The 15,716-nt window shown below is 25.6% G+C and overlaps 5 protein-coding genes and 1 long non-coding RNA gene across 9 annotated transcripts; 5 read left to right on the top strand and 1 right to left on the bottom strand.

Annotated features, from left to right (window-relative positions):
- Positions 1–378: 378 nt before the first annotated feature.
- Positions 379–2,121, top strand: LOC122711203 (intraflagellar transport protein 46 homolog). Its single transcript, XM_043929742.1, has 3 exons — positions 379–726; positions 834–1,025; positions 1,208–2,121. Exons 1-3 carry the CDS (start codon positions 512–514, stop codon positions 1,782–1,784), a joined length of 984 nt encoding a protein of 327 aa, XP_043785677.1. The 5' UTR covers positions 379–511; the 3' UTR covers positions 1,785–2,121.
- A 560-nt stretch (positions 2,122–2,681) lies between these two features.
- On the top strand, positions 2,682–6,781 carry LOC122711138 (H(+)/Cl(-) exchange transporter 7). The gene is made up of 12 exons (XM_043929613.1): positions 2,682–3,156; positions 3,415–3,525; positions 3,705–3,903; positions 3,986–4,239; positions 4,333–4,510; positions 4,577–5,101; positions 5,160–5,329; positions 5,412–5,591; positions 5,663–5,872; positions 5,948–6,193; positions 6,261–6,341; positions 6,415–6,781. The coding sequence occupies exons 1-12, from the start codon at positions 2,989–2,991 to the stop codon at positions 6,514–6,516; spliced, it is 2,424 nt and encodes an 807-aa protein (XP_043785548.1). The 5' UTR covers positions 2,682–2,988; the 3' UTR covers positions 6,517–6,781.
- Positions 6,770–7,366, bottom strand: LOC122711140. The gene is made up of 2 exons (XR_006346052.1): positions 7,238–7,366; positions 6,770–6,863 (listed from the first exon to the last, which is right to left on the bottom strand). It is a non-coding gene; the product is annotated as an uncharacterized LOC122711140 (long non-coding RNA).
- A 176-nt stretch (positions 7,367–7,542) lies between these two features.
- On the top strand, positions 7,543–12,210 carry LOC122711139 (protein PELPK1-like). 4 transcript variants are annotated; one of them, XM_043929616.1, is made up of 2 exons: positions 7,543–7,660; positions 10,015–12,210. In XM_043929616.1, exon 2 carries the CDS (start codon positions 10,226–10,228, stop codon positions 11,498–11,500), a length of 1,275 nt encoding a protein of 424 aa, XP_043785551.1. In that variant the 5' UTR covers positions 7,543–7,660; positions 10,015–10,225; the 3' UTR covers positions 11,501–12,210. The 4 variants fall into 4 exon arrangements, with proteins under 4 accessions (XP_043785551.1, XP_043785550.1, XP_043785549.1 ...); XM_043929615.1 differs by lacking the exon at positions 7,543–7,660 and adding an exon at positions 8,859–8,946; XM_043929614.1 differs by lacking the exon at positions 7,543–7,660 and adding an exon at positions 8,859–9,585.
- Positions 12,211–12,336: 126 nt separating this feature from the next.
- On the top strand, positions 12,337–15,606 carry LOC122711119 (diphthine methyltransferase). Its single transcript, XM_043929572.1, has 4 exons — positions 12,337–12,472; positions 14,354–14,968; positions 15,038–15,170; positions 15,228–15,606. The coding sequence occupies exons 2-4, from the start codon at positions 14,359–14,361 to the stop codon at positions 15,589–15,591; spliced, it is 1,107 nt and encodes a 368-aa protein (XP_043785507.1). The 5' UTR covers positions 12,337–12,472; positions 14,354–14,358; the 3' UTR covers positions 15,592–15,606.
- On the top strand, positions 12,496–13,201 carry LOC122711120 (cyclin-dependent kinase 2-associated protein 1-like). Its single transcript, XM_043929573.1, has one exon. The coding sequence runs from the start codon at positions 12,746–12,748 to the stop codon at positions 13,022–13,024; it is 279 nt and encodes a 92-aa protein (XP_043785508.1). The 5' UTR covers positions 12,496–12,745; the 3' UTR covers positions 13,025–13,201.
- Positions 15,607–15,716: the final 110 nt, after the last annotated feature.

The raw sequence follows: 15,716 nt of genomic DNA, 5'->3' as shown, positions 1-15,716 counted from the left end.
ATATAAATTACTAGAAACAATGAATCATGTCACACATTAAAAAATATAGAAATTTTCAAAAAATTTTTAACAATTCAGTGACAGACTGACATCAAATATCATAATTATTTCTACTCTAATGTGAATTAATTCAAAATAATAAAAATACCTATTAAATGTATGACAATTTCATTTATTCTTGATACTCAAATTATAATATTATAATATTTATAATAAAAATATTATTTTTTTTTTACAAATAGAAAAATTAGTAATTAATTACTAATTTTATATGTATTTTAATAAATAATTTAATAAGTATTGTATTTAAATATCAATATTTTTAAAATGTACGAAAAAATAATCAAGCATGCGCTCATCGATCCATAACGAAACCATAGTAACAGCTGAGCACAGAGATCAAAACAATCGAGAAAAGAAGCGTATCGTTTTCTACCAACGATTTGCGTAATTATTTCCTCGTAAAATCGTCAGAAATAATTCAAGGAAAACGGATGTTCATCGTTGAACAATGGATATTAGAGACAGCAGTGATGAGGAAGAGATACGTAATATTTCCTCCTTTACGAAATTTGACGAGAGTATCGATGTACAAAACGCGGAAGAGATACAGAGCCCAGTGATTCGTAGACCTTCTAGTTCGAGAAGATCCAGGCAATATCCGATTAACGAGGCTCGAAGTTCTATAGAGATAAATTCACCTCGTGAAAAATATAATTTTCGAAGGTAAATTAATCAATTTTGATTAAATAATTGGAGATAGAATCAACAAAGAATGATTAATAAATTAAAAGTAGAAAATAGAAAATAATGGATAATTGTTTGGTTATCAGATATTCTGATAATGATAATAACTTTGGGAAGGCCATGGGAATTCACAGTGATCCATCAGACAGCGAGGAGAGTGATGATGACGATATCCAAGGAACGATAAACGCTCAACAGATTGAACTTTACAATCCTAAGGATTTCGAGGATTTAAAAGTCTCTACAGAGGTGAAAGAATTATTTCAAAACATAATGAGGTACACGTTTTCTTCGTTCCCTTATCTTTTGAATACTATTTATTAATATAATTTTTATAATTTCCTTCATAATTGTATGTATAAGGATATATTAATTATATCCTTAATTAAAATACATAATTCTTTTTATTCTTAACAATTTTTTTATTATATTTTATAAATGTCTTTGCCTCTTTTATCAGATACACTCCACAAAAGATAGAGCTGAATTACAAGCTCATACCATTTATTCCCGATTATATACCAGCCGTGGGTGATATAGACGCCTTCATAAAAATTCCACGACCAGACGGTATAGAGGATAAAATTGGTTTAATAGTTCTGGACGAGCCCTGTACCAATCAATCCGATCCAGCTGTTCTTCATCTTCAACTGCGTAGCCATTTACGAAGCGCCGGTGTGGCAAGGCAAACAGTGATTAAAAGAATCGAAGATGCCGAGAAAAACGGGAAGTCGATCGAGAAGTGGATAGAGGATATAGATCAGCTTCACAGAAGCAAACATCCGCCTGCCGTTCATTTAACCAAACCTATGCCAGAGATCGACTCGTTACTTCAACAATGGCCACCGGAAGTCGAAGAGAAGCTTAACGAAGCCGAATTGGACTTTACAGAGTTGGATTGCGAATTACCAGAACTCGTTGATATTGTTTGCAATCTTCTAGATATCCCATCCGAGGAAGATTCGAGATTAGAGTCGTTGCACACACTTTTCATGCTTTATTTGGATGTTCGAAATGCTAGAGCTCAAAAATATTAATTAAAAATAAAAATCATTTTGATCCAAAAAAAAGAATATCAGAAGAAATATTAAAAAATATTGAAGAAATATTAACAACAAGACTACTATTTTTAGAAATGAATATATGAGAATGTTTATTGAAGATAAATGATCTTGCATGCACATTCTCTTTTCCAAAAAGAAAGACTACAATTAATTACACTTTCTTATTCTTATAGAAGTAAGAAATAATAATTATTCTAAATAGATTGTTTAATAGCGATTTAATCGTTATTTTGATTTTACAAAATAATATAATAATTATGTTAGAAGTGAAGGATATAATGAATATAAAAGATGAATTTATTTTTTTATAATATAAATATTACAAAAAAAATTACATTCATTTATCATTTTAGATAATATAATTAGAGACCAATAATTCTTATTAAATGAGACATAACATCAAAAAAAATATTCCAATCAGAATAATATAGATTATATAATACATAAGCAATGTAAATTATATAATATCAAAAGAAAATATTTATAAAATTAATTCATTAAGTAAAAAAGAAATATTTATCGCAATTTTTTCGTAAATTTAAAAAAACAAAAATTTTTAATATCTCATACGATGTATTATTACCTTCATATTATACTTATTATCTTCATATACTCTAATTACTCATATGCATAATCATTTTTTTTCATTTATAAAACAATACATTTTTTTTCACTTTTTTAATTTTAATAAAAAAACTTTAATGTATTACACATCATTATATTATTCTATAATATTCTTGAGCGCTTATGCATTTAGATTATCAGAATAATCAAAATAATGATAATATATTTCCTGAATTGTTAGTATTTCCCAATCGTTTTATTTTTTTATGAATTTTTTTTTAAATCATAAAAAATAAAAAAGAAAAAGAATTTTTCCATGTATAAAATGTATATAGTTCTTATTCCAATATTGATTGACTAAAAGAGAACTTCCATTTAATAACAAACGATTTTTGAACAATAAAAATATATCATAAGTTGAGCACCACTTTCATTGAACATGAATCATAGTATTATTAATCACGTGATTGTCAATATGTATTTTTCTTTCCTTGTGTCAGTTCAGTATGCGGTAACATTGAACCACAACAAAGTAGTAGCTATGCTTGTAATCAATGACTTGATTTTTTTTTTTTAATCTTTAAAATATGATCATAGTGGTAATGTTTGAAAAATGATGGATACTCCAACGCATGTAAACGTATCAATAAACAATGGCATCGATGACAGTGTTGATAATTGTGAAAATGATTGTGAAAATGATAGAGAAAAATTATTAAAACCAAGAAATAATTTTGCATCATACTCGAATGAAGATGTTAATATTAGATTTCGGAAAGATGTAATAATTTAATGATAATTTATATATTATATTTTTAAAATTTTGTCCTTATGTTTTTTTTTTTTTTTTGAATATAATAAGATAACCTAACACCTGTTTAATTAGTTATTTATTTTTTATAACATTGATAAGAAAAGAAAAATTTTTTTATATAAAAATAAAATATTATATTAATTTATTAATTTATTAATTAATATTAATAAAATAATTATAATCATTTTTAATATTTTTTCATTTGTAATAAAATGTTATCAATAGGGTAATGTGTCATCACAAAGTATTGTGGAAACACTTTCTAATAATCTAAGAAGACTTAATACTGAAGAAATACTTCCTGGTGCTACCAATTTTTTATCAAGTAATTATGAGGTATATTTTTCTTATAATTATATATTTATCTTATGTTCTTATTGATATATAATTATATTTATCTTTATATTTGGAGAACTTTCTATATTAATCATTGTGAATATCTTATCTTAAAACTAATTATGCATTAAAAAAATATTATGTATAATATATCATTATATTTTTATTTATTTTTTTAGAGTTTAGATTATGATCCCTGTGAGAATCATCTTCTTCAAGATGAAGAAAGAAAAAAAGGTTACAAGTTTGTAGTTAAAAAGAATTTTGCTAGATGGTTTATTTTTTTATTAATAGGTATTTGTACAGCGCTTATAGCTAGTTTTGTAAATATTTCTATAGAAGAATTAACAAAGCTAAAGTATGGTTGTTTGAAATTTTGTATCCTTTACTTCTATTATAAACAAATAACAAATGAAAGAAAAAGAAATATAATTTCAATACTCCTTATAATGAATGATAGATATGGATCAATGTGTAGCAAGAAATTGTTTATGGTTACCATATTTATTATGGTTAGCTTTAAATTTTGCACCTGTTTTAATAGGTGCAATTTTAGTATCTTATGTGGAACCTGTTGCAGCAGGTAGTGGTATTCCTCAGGTGAAATGTTATTTAAATGGAATTAAAATACCTCGAGTTGTGCGTATTAAAACATTAGCAGTAAAAACTATAGGAGTAATTTGTACAGTAGTAGGAGGTTTAGCTGGTGGAAAAGTAAATATGTTTCATTATTATTTTTATATTATTTTTTATTTTTTTCTTTTAAATAAAAAAAAAATTTCAATATAAAATAAAATATCATTTTAGGAAGGACCTATGATACATTCTGGAGCTGTGATAGCAGCAGGAATATCACAAGGAAAAAGTACTACATTTAACAAAGATTTAAAGATATTCAAATATTTCAGAGAAGATCATGAAAAACGAGATTTTGTATCTGGAGGTGCAGCTTCTGGTGTATCTGCTGCATTTGGTGCACCAATTGGTAATAAATTACTGATATAATATATATGTAGTATAAATATTAATTATTTAATAAATAATAATTTAGGAGGAGTACTATTTAGTATCGAAGAAGGAACTAGTTTCTTTAATCAAAGTCTCACTTGGAGAACATTTTTTGCTAGTATGATCACAACATTTACATTAAACATTATTCTTAGCACATACCACAGACGACCCGGTGATCTTTCTTATCCAGGCTTACTAAATCTTGGAAAATTTGAGACAATACCCTATCAAATTTATGAAATTCCGCTGTTCATGTTAATGGGAACAATTGGTGGACTTTTGGGTGCTTGTTGGAATCATCTAAATTATAAAATTACCTGTTTCCGTTTGAAATACATAAAAAAAAAATGGTTGAAAGTAATAGAAGCTCTTATAGTTGCTGCATTAAGTGCAACAATAGGATTTATCATGATTTATTGTCTGAAAGATTGTAAACCATTGGGACAGGATCCCACTAAATTTCCCATTCAAATGTATTGCAATGATGGAGAATATAGTGCTGTTGCAGCTTTATGGTTTCAAACACCAGAAAGTAGTGTACGATCTTTATTTCATGATCCTAAAGGTATGTTAATAATATAAAAAAAAACATAGAATATATTCATTAAATTTTTTGTTTATAGGTTCTCACAATGATATCACTTTAGCTATTTTTGTTGTTCTCTATTTTCTTCTGGCTGTTGCTACTTTTGGTCTATCCATGTCTAGTGGTTTGTTCATTCCATCCCTATTAATTGGTGCTGCTTGGGGTAGATTAATTGGATCAGGACTTTCAAGACTTTTTCCAAATTGCGTATGAAATAATCATAAAAATAAAAAACATAGAATATATTAAATATTGTAGAAAAAATAACAATTATTGTTAATTATTGCAGGTTGTTTTAAATCCTGGAAAGTATGCTTTATTAGGTGCAGCTGCTCAATTAGGAGGAGTAGTTAGAATGACTATAAGTTTAACTGCAATATTAATAGAAGCTACTCAAGGAATATCTTTTGGCTTACCACTTATAATAGTTCTTATAATGGCTAAATGGATTGGAGACTTTTTCAATGAGGTATGAAAATATCAATCTATATTATATATACATATAATTTAAGATATATATTTATATATCTTATTTTATAGGGAATTTATGATATTCATACACAAATGGCTGGAATTCCTATATTACCATGGGAAGCTCCGCCATTGTCAAATAATATTTACGCTAGTGAAATAATGAGTCATCCAATAGTAACATTAAAAACAGTAGAAAATGTAGGACATATAATAGAACTTTTGAAATGTGTAACATTTAATGGATTTCCTGTGGTTGATCCTCCTAATAGTGATGAAGTAATGAATCCTATTGTTATATATATTCAAAAGATATATTATTTTCTTATATTTGTGCTATTTTTTTTATTCTAGATTGAAATACATTCATATGGACGATTTCGAGGACTAATTTTACGCTCTCAATTAATAGTGTTATTGCAAAACAAAATTTTTAATAAAAACCTAGATTATTGGGACAGATCATTAAGTATTAAAATATTCAGAAAAGAATATCCCAGATATCCAACAATCGATCAAGTAACTGTAACTGAAGAAGAAAAAACTTATACGATAGATTTAAGGCCTTTCATGAATCCTTCTCCTTATACAGTACAACATGTTAGTATTTTTTTATTAATTTCTTCTTCACATATTATTAAATAAAAAAAAAATTTTTTTTTTTTAGTCTGCAACACTGCCACGAACATTTAGACTTTTTAGAGCTCTAGGTCTTCGACATTTACCAGTAGTCAATGATACAAATGAGGTATTAACAAATTGATGCATTTTTTTTTTAAATATTATTACATAAAAAAAATGATTTTAAATTTTTTTTTTAGGTAATTGGGATTATTACAAGAAAGGATGTTGCCAGATTTAGGATATGGAAACATAGAGGAAATATGGGATTAGATGAACTTTTAATTACTGATAAAATTTAATTTTAATTTTTTTAGATACAAAATTTAATTTATGAAAAAAAAGCTTATAATGTATTATATATATAAATATTGTTTTCTTATATATGTAAGAAAAAAGATTTTTATATTCTTGAACAAAGAAGAGGGAAACAAAAAAAACAAAATCAATTATATATTAATTATTCACAAATAATTGCCAGCCTAACCATGACCATAATTTAAAAAATAAGAACACTGGCAGGATTATTAGCAATAAAAGAAAATAATACTCATATGATGGAATATACATTGGAAACAATATCTTTTTATTATACTTCTAGAAATTATAATTCACACGTTACAGAATAATTAAAGTCTTTTTATATAACCTGCAACAAGAAAAAATATTTTATAGAAATAAAGTATTTATTTATATTTATTTTTATTTTCTATTTTTATATTAATAATTTTTTAAAATAATTAATTATAATCTAAAAATTATATAAAATTCATATACCATAAAATATAAAAAAATAAAATATTTTAAATATATTTTTAAAGATAAAAAGAAAAATATATTTAAAAAACAATTTATCTTTAATTTAACTAATCATATTTCTTTAGATTTTAAGATAAATACATGTATACATTTGCATTACATGCATTAATATATAAATATATGTATATATTTTGATACAATTTCTCAATTCCATAAGCTATTCTTAATTTAATAATAATTATATTGTGCATATTAAAAAATTACCAAAGATTAATAAATATAAAAATTAATCAATTAATTGCAAGCTTCTATCTTGAGGATGTTTCACCTTGAGATAATAATACACAAGACAGAATAATACTATCTCTTTCTAATCTTCAACAAATCTGAGCATCACAATTTTTTCGTAAAACTATATTAGTAAAAAGATTAATCAAATCTTACGTACAATTATAGCTTTTCTTCTCTTCAATATTCGTAATAATTAAAAATATTTAAAACTGTCAAACCAGTGAAAGAAATTGAAATGCAAATATTAATAATTAAGAGAATAATAAATATTTATAATTGAAATATATATAATTAAAAAAGTTTAATAATACTGTTTACGTCAGTTCGCCATTCCAATGATTGGATTCTAAATCATATATATTTTGCGCATGCGTGAACGTCGATAACAAAGAAGAGGTAAATTTAAATAATTTTGAGAATTTTTTTTAATATATATAATATAATCTAAATAATAAAAAATATTATAATTAAAAAAAGTAACACAAAATGAACAATTAAAAACAGAATAGAGGTAAGAAAACTTCGAAAATAAAATAAACAAAATTTAATAAAAAAAAAAAAAGAAAAAAATATATATAAATCTTTGATAAAACTAAAAGAGATAAAAAAAAAGTTATAAATCAGATTTCATGATGAAAAGAAATAGCAAGATTCAAAGCAAAAAAGAAAAAAGATTTAGAGGAAGTGAAGACACTTAACATAGAATTAAATAAAAAAAATATTACATTTAGATCTATTAACTTCATTGCCTCCTCATAATAAAAATTAAACAATTTCAAACACATATTCCTATATAAAATTCATCAGTCATTACATAGTTTACATCAGTTTGTGAACAAAATAAATATTCTCAATTATTGTCAATTATTGAAAAATTAGGAAAAAATATTAAATTAATATATGCAGGTAGTAAAATTTTAGCAGAAAAATTAAAAATAAATATTATAAAAGAATGTTGATAAAAGAATACTTAATGGAAATATAAATACTTAAAGGAATGAATTCACAATAGTAATTAGCATGAATATAGGATTTTTAACATAAATATAATTTATTTATTTGATTCTATTAAAATATATATTTTGTAAAATATTTTATTTTGTATAAAGAAATATAGATTATAAAAGGATATCATCTACTGCTTGAATAATTACATCAGTTGTAAATGTTCTATTTATAGATTTTTCTTCCACTGACAAATGATAAAACATAAAAAGAATTAAATTCACTCCTGAATAGTATATAAGTGCTATAGAATATACAAACATTAATAACAAAAAAAATTCATTGATGTAGTAACAATAATTCTCCATATAAGTAATAAATGTAATTAATATGATAAGTATTATACATACAAAAATAAAATTTAATGAAATAATTTCATGTTGTAAAAAAATCGCGTTATTTAAATAATTTACCTAAATTCATATACGAAACAATATGAAAACAATAAAATTTAAAAATATTACGAATTTTAGATATTAATTTTTTCATATGAATATCAATATTATGAATTATCATTAAATAATTTAAATTCTTTCACGAAAGTTTATTGAAAACGTATCTTCCTGACGAGCTCATTGTAAGTCTCACCTTCTTGTCTGAAAGAACCGAAGAAAGCTCGTCAAAATTTTCTCATTTCTTGAAGAAACCGGTCTTTCAATGTGTCAAGAAAAATTACCGTGAGTTGAATATTTTGCAGAAAACAATTATATTATTGATGAAAAAGAAGAATAATAACACCATCAGCGGACACGATAAGAGGTCGAACATTCCAAGCATCTTTGTGATTCTCTGACAATGCCGTATATTTTAAGACGCGGTCGGTTTGGTCAATTGTTTTGCGGTCTCTCAGGTCGTACACCTGTCCGTCGTGAAGTTGCAGACGGGAGTAGGAAGGGGTTATGGTCAATAAACGCAACCACGTCACACGCAGCCTATCGGCGACCCCGCTTGGCCCCTTAAAGTGGCTCCGAACGAAAATCTTACATGTCGGCCGATATTGCTTTTGTGCGTTTGTCTGCGGTATATCTTAAGAAAAATCGAAGTAATTTTTTCATGAACAATAACGACGGATGTGTTTTATCGCGAAGAAGATGCGATTATAAAATGGAATCAATCCACGACGTGGTTTAGCTTTACAACGGATTAATCGTGCGTTTCAGTGAACTGACCGAATTGCATTCGCCATTGTTGTGATTGGTGAACGTTCCAGAGAAGACGGCGTTCTTAGATTGACGCGCATGCGCATTACGTTCTACTTGACGACGCTCTTCTTTCGAATTTTGGGAGACACGCACACACAAAGCAACAAGGCACAGGTAGTCGACAGGACACGCACACTTACATACACGTATTTCGAAAACAGTATTAGCCATTCGATTTTTGCGCACGTGCTATGAAATTTTTTTAAGCTTGGTACCCGCGTCTTTTTAGACATCGAAAATTGAATTAATATTCATATTTATCGCTTTTTATAGTGAAGAAAATCATCATGGTATTTCTTAAGAGAGATCGTCAAATTGATAGTCTTTTATTACTGATGCAAATAAATTTTTAAACGTTATTATTATTTATTTTAATTAAAATTTTCATTCGTTAAGTGCGATATTCTAAAATTTACTTATACTTAAACAACAAACGATGAAAATGTTTATTGTATTTTAAAATATGTAAATGAACTATTTTTAACTTTAAAGATTTTTAGTGAAAATCTTTAATGAAAATACTAACTAATTTTTTTATTGCAGGTAATTTCTAAAGTGAAGAAATGATAAAAAAGTACTTTATATATGAAATGATATGTGAGAAACATTAATAAGTATCAAGAAAGAAAACAAAGTTACGCTTAATCATTAACGCATGCACAAAGTATATTTTCTGAGAAGTTTGATATTTAAAATACATAAAAATGACAGTTTACATAGATGATTGTACCTATGCTGTGCGTAATTGCATGTTATGCCTAAGGCTAAAAAAAAATCTTACCTTAAAAAGGTAAGAGAAATGCGAGAATATAGAAGACAAAAATTGAAGTCAGAAACATTAGAAGAGCGTACTATTAGATTATTTTCTGCTGCTGAAAGAATGAAGAACGCTAGGGCAAAAGAAACAGAAGAGCAGGCAGCAATAAGAAGAATGCAGGAAGCCCAGCGTATGGCTAGACATCGTGCTAAAAAGAAGCGTTGTTTAGATGAAAATTTAGCAAGAGAAATTTCAAAAATTGCTGAATTGTCTAAAATGCCAGATGCAGCAACAATAGCTCAAATGTCAGAAATGAATATGAATAAAATTTCTGCAGAGTTGAAACAAATGATGGAAAGAGGGAAAGTACCAGAACATATAGTCCAAATGGCTCAACTGGCTGAATTTAGTAAGATGACTGAATTAAACAAAATGTCTCAAGATATGGCTAAAAGATATGAAATGGAAAAAATGGCAGAATATGCTAAAACAACAGAATATATGAAAATGCAAGAAATTGCAAAAATGTCTGAAATTGCCAAAATGAATGAAATGGTAAAACTCTCAGAAATGGCTAAATATAATGATATCACGAAAATTAATGAAATTGCAAAGATGAATGAAATGATGAAAATGTCTCAAATGGCAAAAATTAACGAAGTTCAAAGAATGAACGAAATAGCAAAACTTAATGAGATGGTAAAAATGACAGAAATGGCTAAATATAATAATGATATAACAAAATTAAACGAAATTGCACAGATTAATGAGATGGCTAAAGAAATTGCCAAAATAAATGAAAAAACGAAAATGAATGAAATGATTAAAATGGCAAATATGCAGAATGATATTACAAAAATGCCTGAATATTCAAAAATGGCAGAAATGGCAAAATTAACTGAATTGGCTAAATTAAATGAAATAACAATAACAAAATTAAATGATCCACCACCACCACCAAAAGTACCACCACCAGAAATTCCTCGAATCCCTGAACCTGTGATTACTGTGCCAAATCCAAGAAATTTGCAAAATGTTCAAACTGTTCAAGTAGCACAGGCTAGCCCATCCAGTACAATAAATTTTCCCACTGTGCCTGGTCAAGGTAAATATGCTCAGTTACTGGTTATCATTGAGGAGCTTGGAAGAGACATTCGCCTTTCTTATGCCGGAAGTCGCAGTGCAGCTGAACGATTAAAAATGGGTATTCAACATGCAAGAATTCTTGTAAGGGAATGTCTATTGGAAACAGAACATAATGCACGGCAATGATCTGCCGATATACTTAGCAATTAGATTTTTAGTCGATTATTTTACAAAGTAATACTATGTACATTGTATGAGGTATAGCAGTATATTTTAAAGGGAGTGTCTTAGCATCCACAAGAATGTGCATATGTAACATTTATTATTTCATATTTTATACGATCTTACTAGTTTGTACGTTTAATATAAAAAAGTGTGAGCAGCTAGTCCTTTTAGACAATGGAAAAAATGAGAAAGTAATAGCTGTAAAATTTAATAATAGTTTCAATAACTAATAAAAAATAACTTAAAATATGCACTTTTGTGGATGCCTAAAGAAAATTAATCAATCAATAGCGCATAATATTGAATATAAATTAAATCAGAGAAAAATGATTCATTTTTCATTTTAGTTTTTTATTTTTATTAAAAAAAAATGTAAAGATGACCATTTTCCATAGAAACATTATGAAGGAATTGTACCTTCTTATTAAGTTTTTAATTAACAAATGGAAAATATAATACTAGGCAGAGATGAATTTATACACTAAAAAGCCTTTATTTATATTTTCTATAGAAAATTAATTGCATTTTTTGGTTAAAACTATAGGTACCTAATAATTATTACAGTATACTTGCAGAAAAAGAAATTGATCAAACAAAATGTACCTATGGAAAATATAATCCTTAAATATTACTGACTACAAAGTATGACTAAATAAAAAAAAGAAACAGTTTTATACGATATTGTGTATTGATTTTATACCCTTAAATCAAATATGTATATTTATATGTATTGTTTTAAATTTGGCGCCAATATAATTTCTAACCTTCTTAGTTAACCGCTGTTTAAATTTCGAAAACGTGCATATTAGTATATGGATAAAACGTGTGAGAAGTAAATGTTTAATAGTTTTAAGAATTTGTAGAATATTACGCTTAATTTTTATTTCTACTTATTTATTTATTGCATAAAATTTTGCTAGTATATTTATTAAGGTAAGTTTCCTAGATAAAGGTAATTATGTATTTATGTATTTAATTTGAGGTTATATCAGCGCTTTTCTTTAATGATCTTATTAGAATCTTTTCGCAAGGTATTCAGCTTTAAAAATTATGGTTTTTTAATGAAGTTATTATGGTTTCTAATCGAAAATTTACATTCGAGATACAAGTATTGTATTGAAATAATTTGTAACAATCATCTTATGACAATCATTTCTTCATAAATTATTTGTTAGGACATTTATTTAAAAAAAAAACAGTTAGAAGATGGAAGAAGAACGAGGAAATGTAGAAGTTTCAACAAAGGTTACTGAGCCATTACTAAATGTACCAAACCCAAGAGCCCTTCAACAAACTGTTCCTTCTGTACCTGGTCAATCAAAGTATATACAGCTGCTTAATGTTATAGAAGAACTTGGTCATGAAGTTCGACCTACCTATGCTGGCAGTCGTACTTCTATTGAAAAAATTAAGCGTGGTATTGTACATGCACGTATTTTAGTTAGAGAATGTTTAATTGAAACAGAAAAAAGTGCTCGTCAATAAGACAAAAATTCTATATATGATATGTAACTGACCAAATTTTATAGAGGTATTTAACTATAACATAAAAAGACTTATATTTTTTGCTGCAAATAGTATTGCATTTACATATTAAAGAATGAAAGAATCAGAATAACAATTTATCTACCTCAAATATTGATTACATTAAATTTGCAAATTGTAATTGCAAACAAAAATTATTAAACTAAGTAATAGTCATTAATTAAAAGTAATAACATATTTTTTATATTTTCTTTAAAAAATTATTTAAAAAACTATGCATTGTCATCATATATTTATTTTATATATAATAAGAAATTATTTATTTAATTTTATTTTACCAAAGAAAGTACAATAAAACTAGACATTAGGTGCCATAATTTATTAGTCATGTAATTAATTTTATATGAATGAGTACAAAATATTTTATAAAAATTATTCTTTTATATTTATATGATTGTAATTATCAATTATTAAAATGTATTAAATAGGTGAATTTTATCAACTTGAAAATGAAGAACATATATTAATTCTATTAATATGATAATTTCAAACAAATTGAAATTTTTAATTAAATTATTGATAGTACAAATATATTTCTTAAATGCGATGAATGCCAATAGAAACTGAAGTTAAAATTAAGTTATTAAGAACCAATGTAGTATTAAATCTTAATAATATATATTTAGAATAAAATTTGTGTATAAATATATTGTGGTATATTTAAACAACTATTATGAAAATATTTAAAATGAAAAGAAAAGTTCCTATGATATGTAAATGATCTTTGCTCAGACATACATATATAAATGAATTTATTATATGTAAGAAACAATGATCATGTCTTGTTCCTAAAAATTAATTATGATATGATCTTAATGATAACAATACATTGACCAAAAAGTACAAGTTGTATATGATCAGAAAATTTCTATGTATCAGTTTTTTAATATAGATGAATATAAAACAAACAAATGTTTTTATAAATAATTAAAGTTTTTTAAGCTTTTATAATATTTAATGAAAACCAACTTCATATCAAATAACTTTCTATAATTATGTTTTTTAATAAAAATATTCACATAATTGGTAATAGTATATGAATTAACTAATAAACATAATTGGTAGCATTATACAAATGTAATTGTACAAGTTTAAAAATTCTAAATTTGTAATAACTTAAATATTGTGTATCATAATTTTCATTAATTGTAATATTCACATAAATAAAGATCTTTGTGTATTAAATTGCAGATAAATCCTATATTTCCTTTAAAATTATTTTAATTACTATATTTTAAAAACTTTGAAAAATATAATTTCGTGTTACAGATTAAATGAAGAGTATGTTCTGTACTTTGGATACTTTCGATACAGAGTTTTCCGCGGATTCAGTTGAATGGTGCCCAATAAATTTTTTCAAAGATATATTTGTTTGTGGAACATATCAATTAATAGAAGATGAAAATTTAATATCCAATACTTCAATATTATCAAAACGTTTAGGAAGAATTTATTTATGTCAAATTGTACAAAATGGAAATTTAAAATTACTGCAAAAATTAGAAGTACCAGCCATATTGGATATGAAATGGGCACATGTTATATGTCAAAAAAAAATTTTACTCGGTATTTCAAATTCTTTAGGATACCTCCAGATTTATGAACTTAAAAATAATGACAAAAAAAAAAACTTAGAATTAATAATTCAAAAAAAAGTCTCGGATGAAGATGAAATACTTGCATTATCCTTAGATTGGTGTACTGGAAAATTAATAAATAATAATGATTTTGCTACAAAAATTGTAGTTAGCGATTCAAAAGGTTTTATATCGTTATTCGAAATAAATGAAAATGAACTTAATAAAATTAATTCATGGTCTGCACATGAATTTGAAGCGTGGATTACAGCTTTCGATTATTGGAACATAAACGTGATATATAGTGGTATAAAAATAATTGAAATTGAAATTTACTAAAATAATAGAACATGTTATAATAATAATTACTTTTAAGGTGGCGATGATTGTAAATTTCAACGTATTGACACGAGAATAAAAAATATTACCCTGTTAAATAAAGTTCATGATGCTGGTGTTACAAGCATTCATAGTAATGCAACAAGAGAATTTTTATTAGCATCTGGAAGGTATTGTATTAAAATAGTAACATAAATTCAATAATAAAATTTTTATAATATTTTTAGTTATGATGAAATATTAAGATTATGGGATACAAGAAACTTTAAACAACCTATATCAAATGTCAAACTCGATGGTGGTATTTGGCGTTTAAAATGGGATTCCTTCGAACGGAAATATTTGTTTGCAGCTTGCATGTATGGCGGATTTAGAATAATCGATTGCGAAAATACAGTAACTTTATCTATTATTGGCGAATATAATGAACATAAAAGTATAGCATATGGATGTGATTGGTCTTTCTTAAATAACGAAGAAATATCAGAACAAATATTTAAAAGGAAAATTGAAAATGTATTCCTGACAAGCACTTGTTCTTTTTACGATCACATTTTAAAAGTATCGGCATTATATTTAAATCATGAATAAAGAGTTTAATAAAAGAAAATAGATATTATATGAAATAAGTAATTTTTATTCCAATATGTTCTTTTTTTATTTATTTTATGTTACTCATATTTTTATTATATTATTTGTTAAAGATAATAAAAACT

Source organism: Apis laboriosa, unplaced genomic scaffold (genome assembly GCF_014066325.1).
Source record: "Apis laboriosa isolate Shangri-la unplaced genomic scaffold, ASM1406632v1 scaffold16_cov148, whole genome shotgun sequence".
Lineage (NCBI taxonomy): Eukaryota > Metazoa > Arthropoda > Insecta > Hymenoptera > Apidae > Apis > Apis laboriosa.
The sequence above is the reverse complement of the archived record's forward strand: the minus strand, read 5'-3'. Positions and strand labels throughout refer to the sequence as shown.

Bases quoted from the DNA above. Each gene is read 5' to 3' on its own strand.
- LOC122711138 (XM_043929613.1), top strand. From the start codon at position 2,989: ATGATGGATACTCCAACGCATGTAAACGTATCAATAAACAATGGCATC. The intron at 4,240-4,332 runs GTAAATATGTTT...ATATCATTTTAG, and splicing joins GAGGTTTAGCTGGTGGAAAA to GAAGGACCTATGATACATTC. The intron at 4,511-4,576 runs GTAATAAATTAC...ATAATAATTTAG, and splicing joins TGCATTTGGTGCACCAATTG to GAGGAGTACTATTTAGTATC.
- LOC122711203 (XM_043929742.1), top strand. From the start codon at position 512: ATGGATATTAGAGACAGCAGTGATGAGGAAGAGATACGTAATATTTCC. The intron at 727-833 runs GTAAATTAATCA...TTTGGTTATCAG, and splicing joins GAAAAATATAATTTTCGAAG to ATATTCTGATAATGATAATA. The intron at 1,026-1,207 runs GTACACGTTTTC...CTCTTTTATCAG, and splicing joins TTATTTCAAAACATAATGAG to ATACACTCCACAAAAGATAG.
- LOC122711139 (XM_043929616.1), top strand. From the start codon at position 10,226: ATGCCTAAGGCTAAAAAAAAATCTTACCTTAAAAAGGTAAGAGAAATG.
- LOC122711119 (XM_043929572.1), top strand. From the start codon at position 14,359: ATGAAGAGTATGTTCTGTACTTTGGATACTTTCGATACAGAGTTTTCC. The intron at 14,969-15,037 runs GTATAAAAATAA...ATTACTTTTAAG, and splicing joins CATAAACGTGATATATAGTG to GTGGCGATGATTGTAAATTT. The intron at 15,171-15,227 runs GTATTGTATTAA...TAATATTTTTAG, and splicing joins TTTTTATTAGCATCTGGAAG to TTATGATGAAATATTAAGAT.
- LOC122711120 (XM_043929573.1), top strand. From the start codon at position 12,746: ATGGAAGAAGAACGAGGAAATGTAGAAGTTTCAACAAAGGTTACTGAG.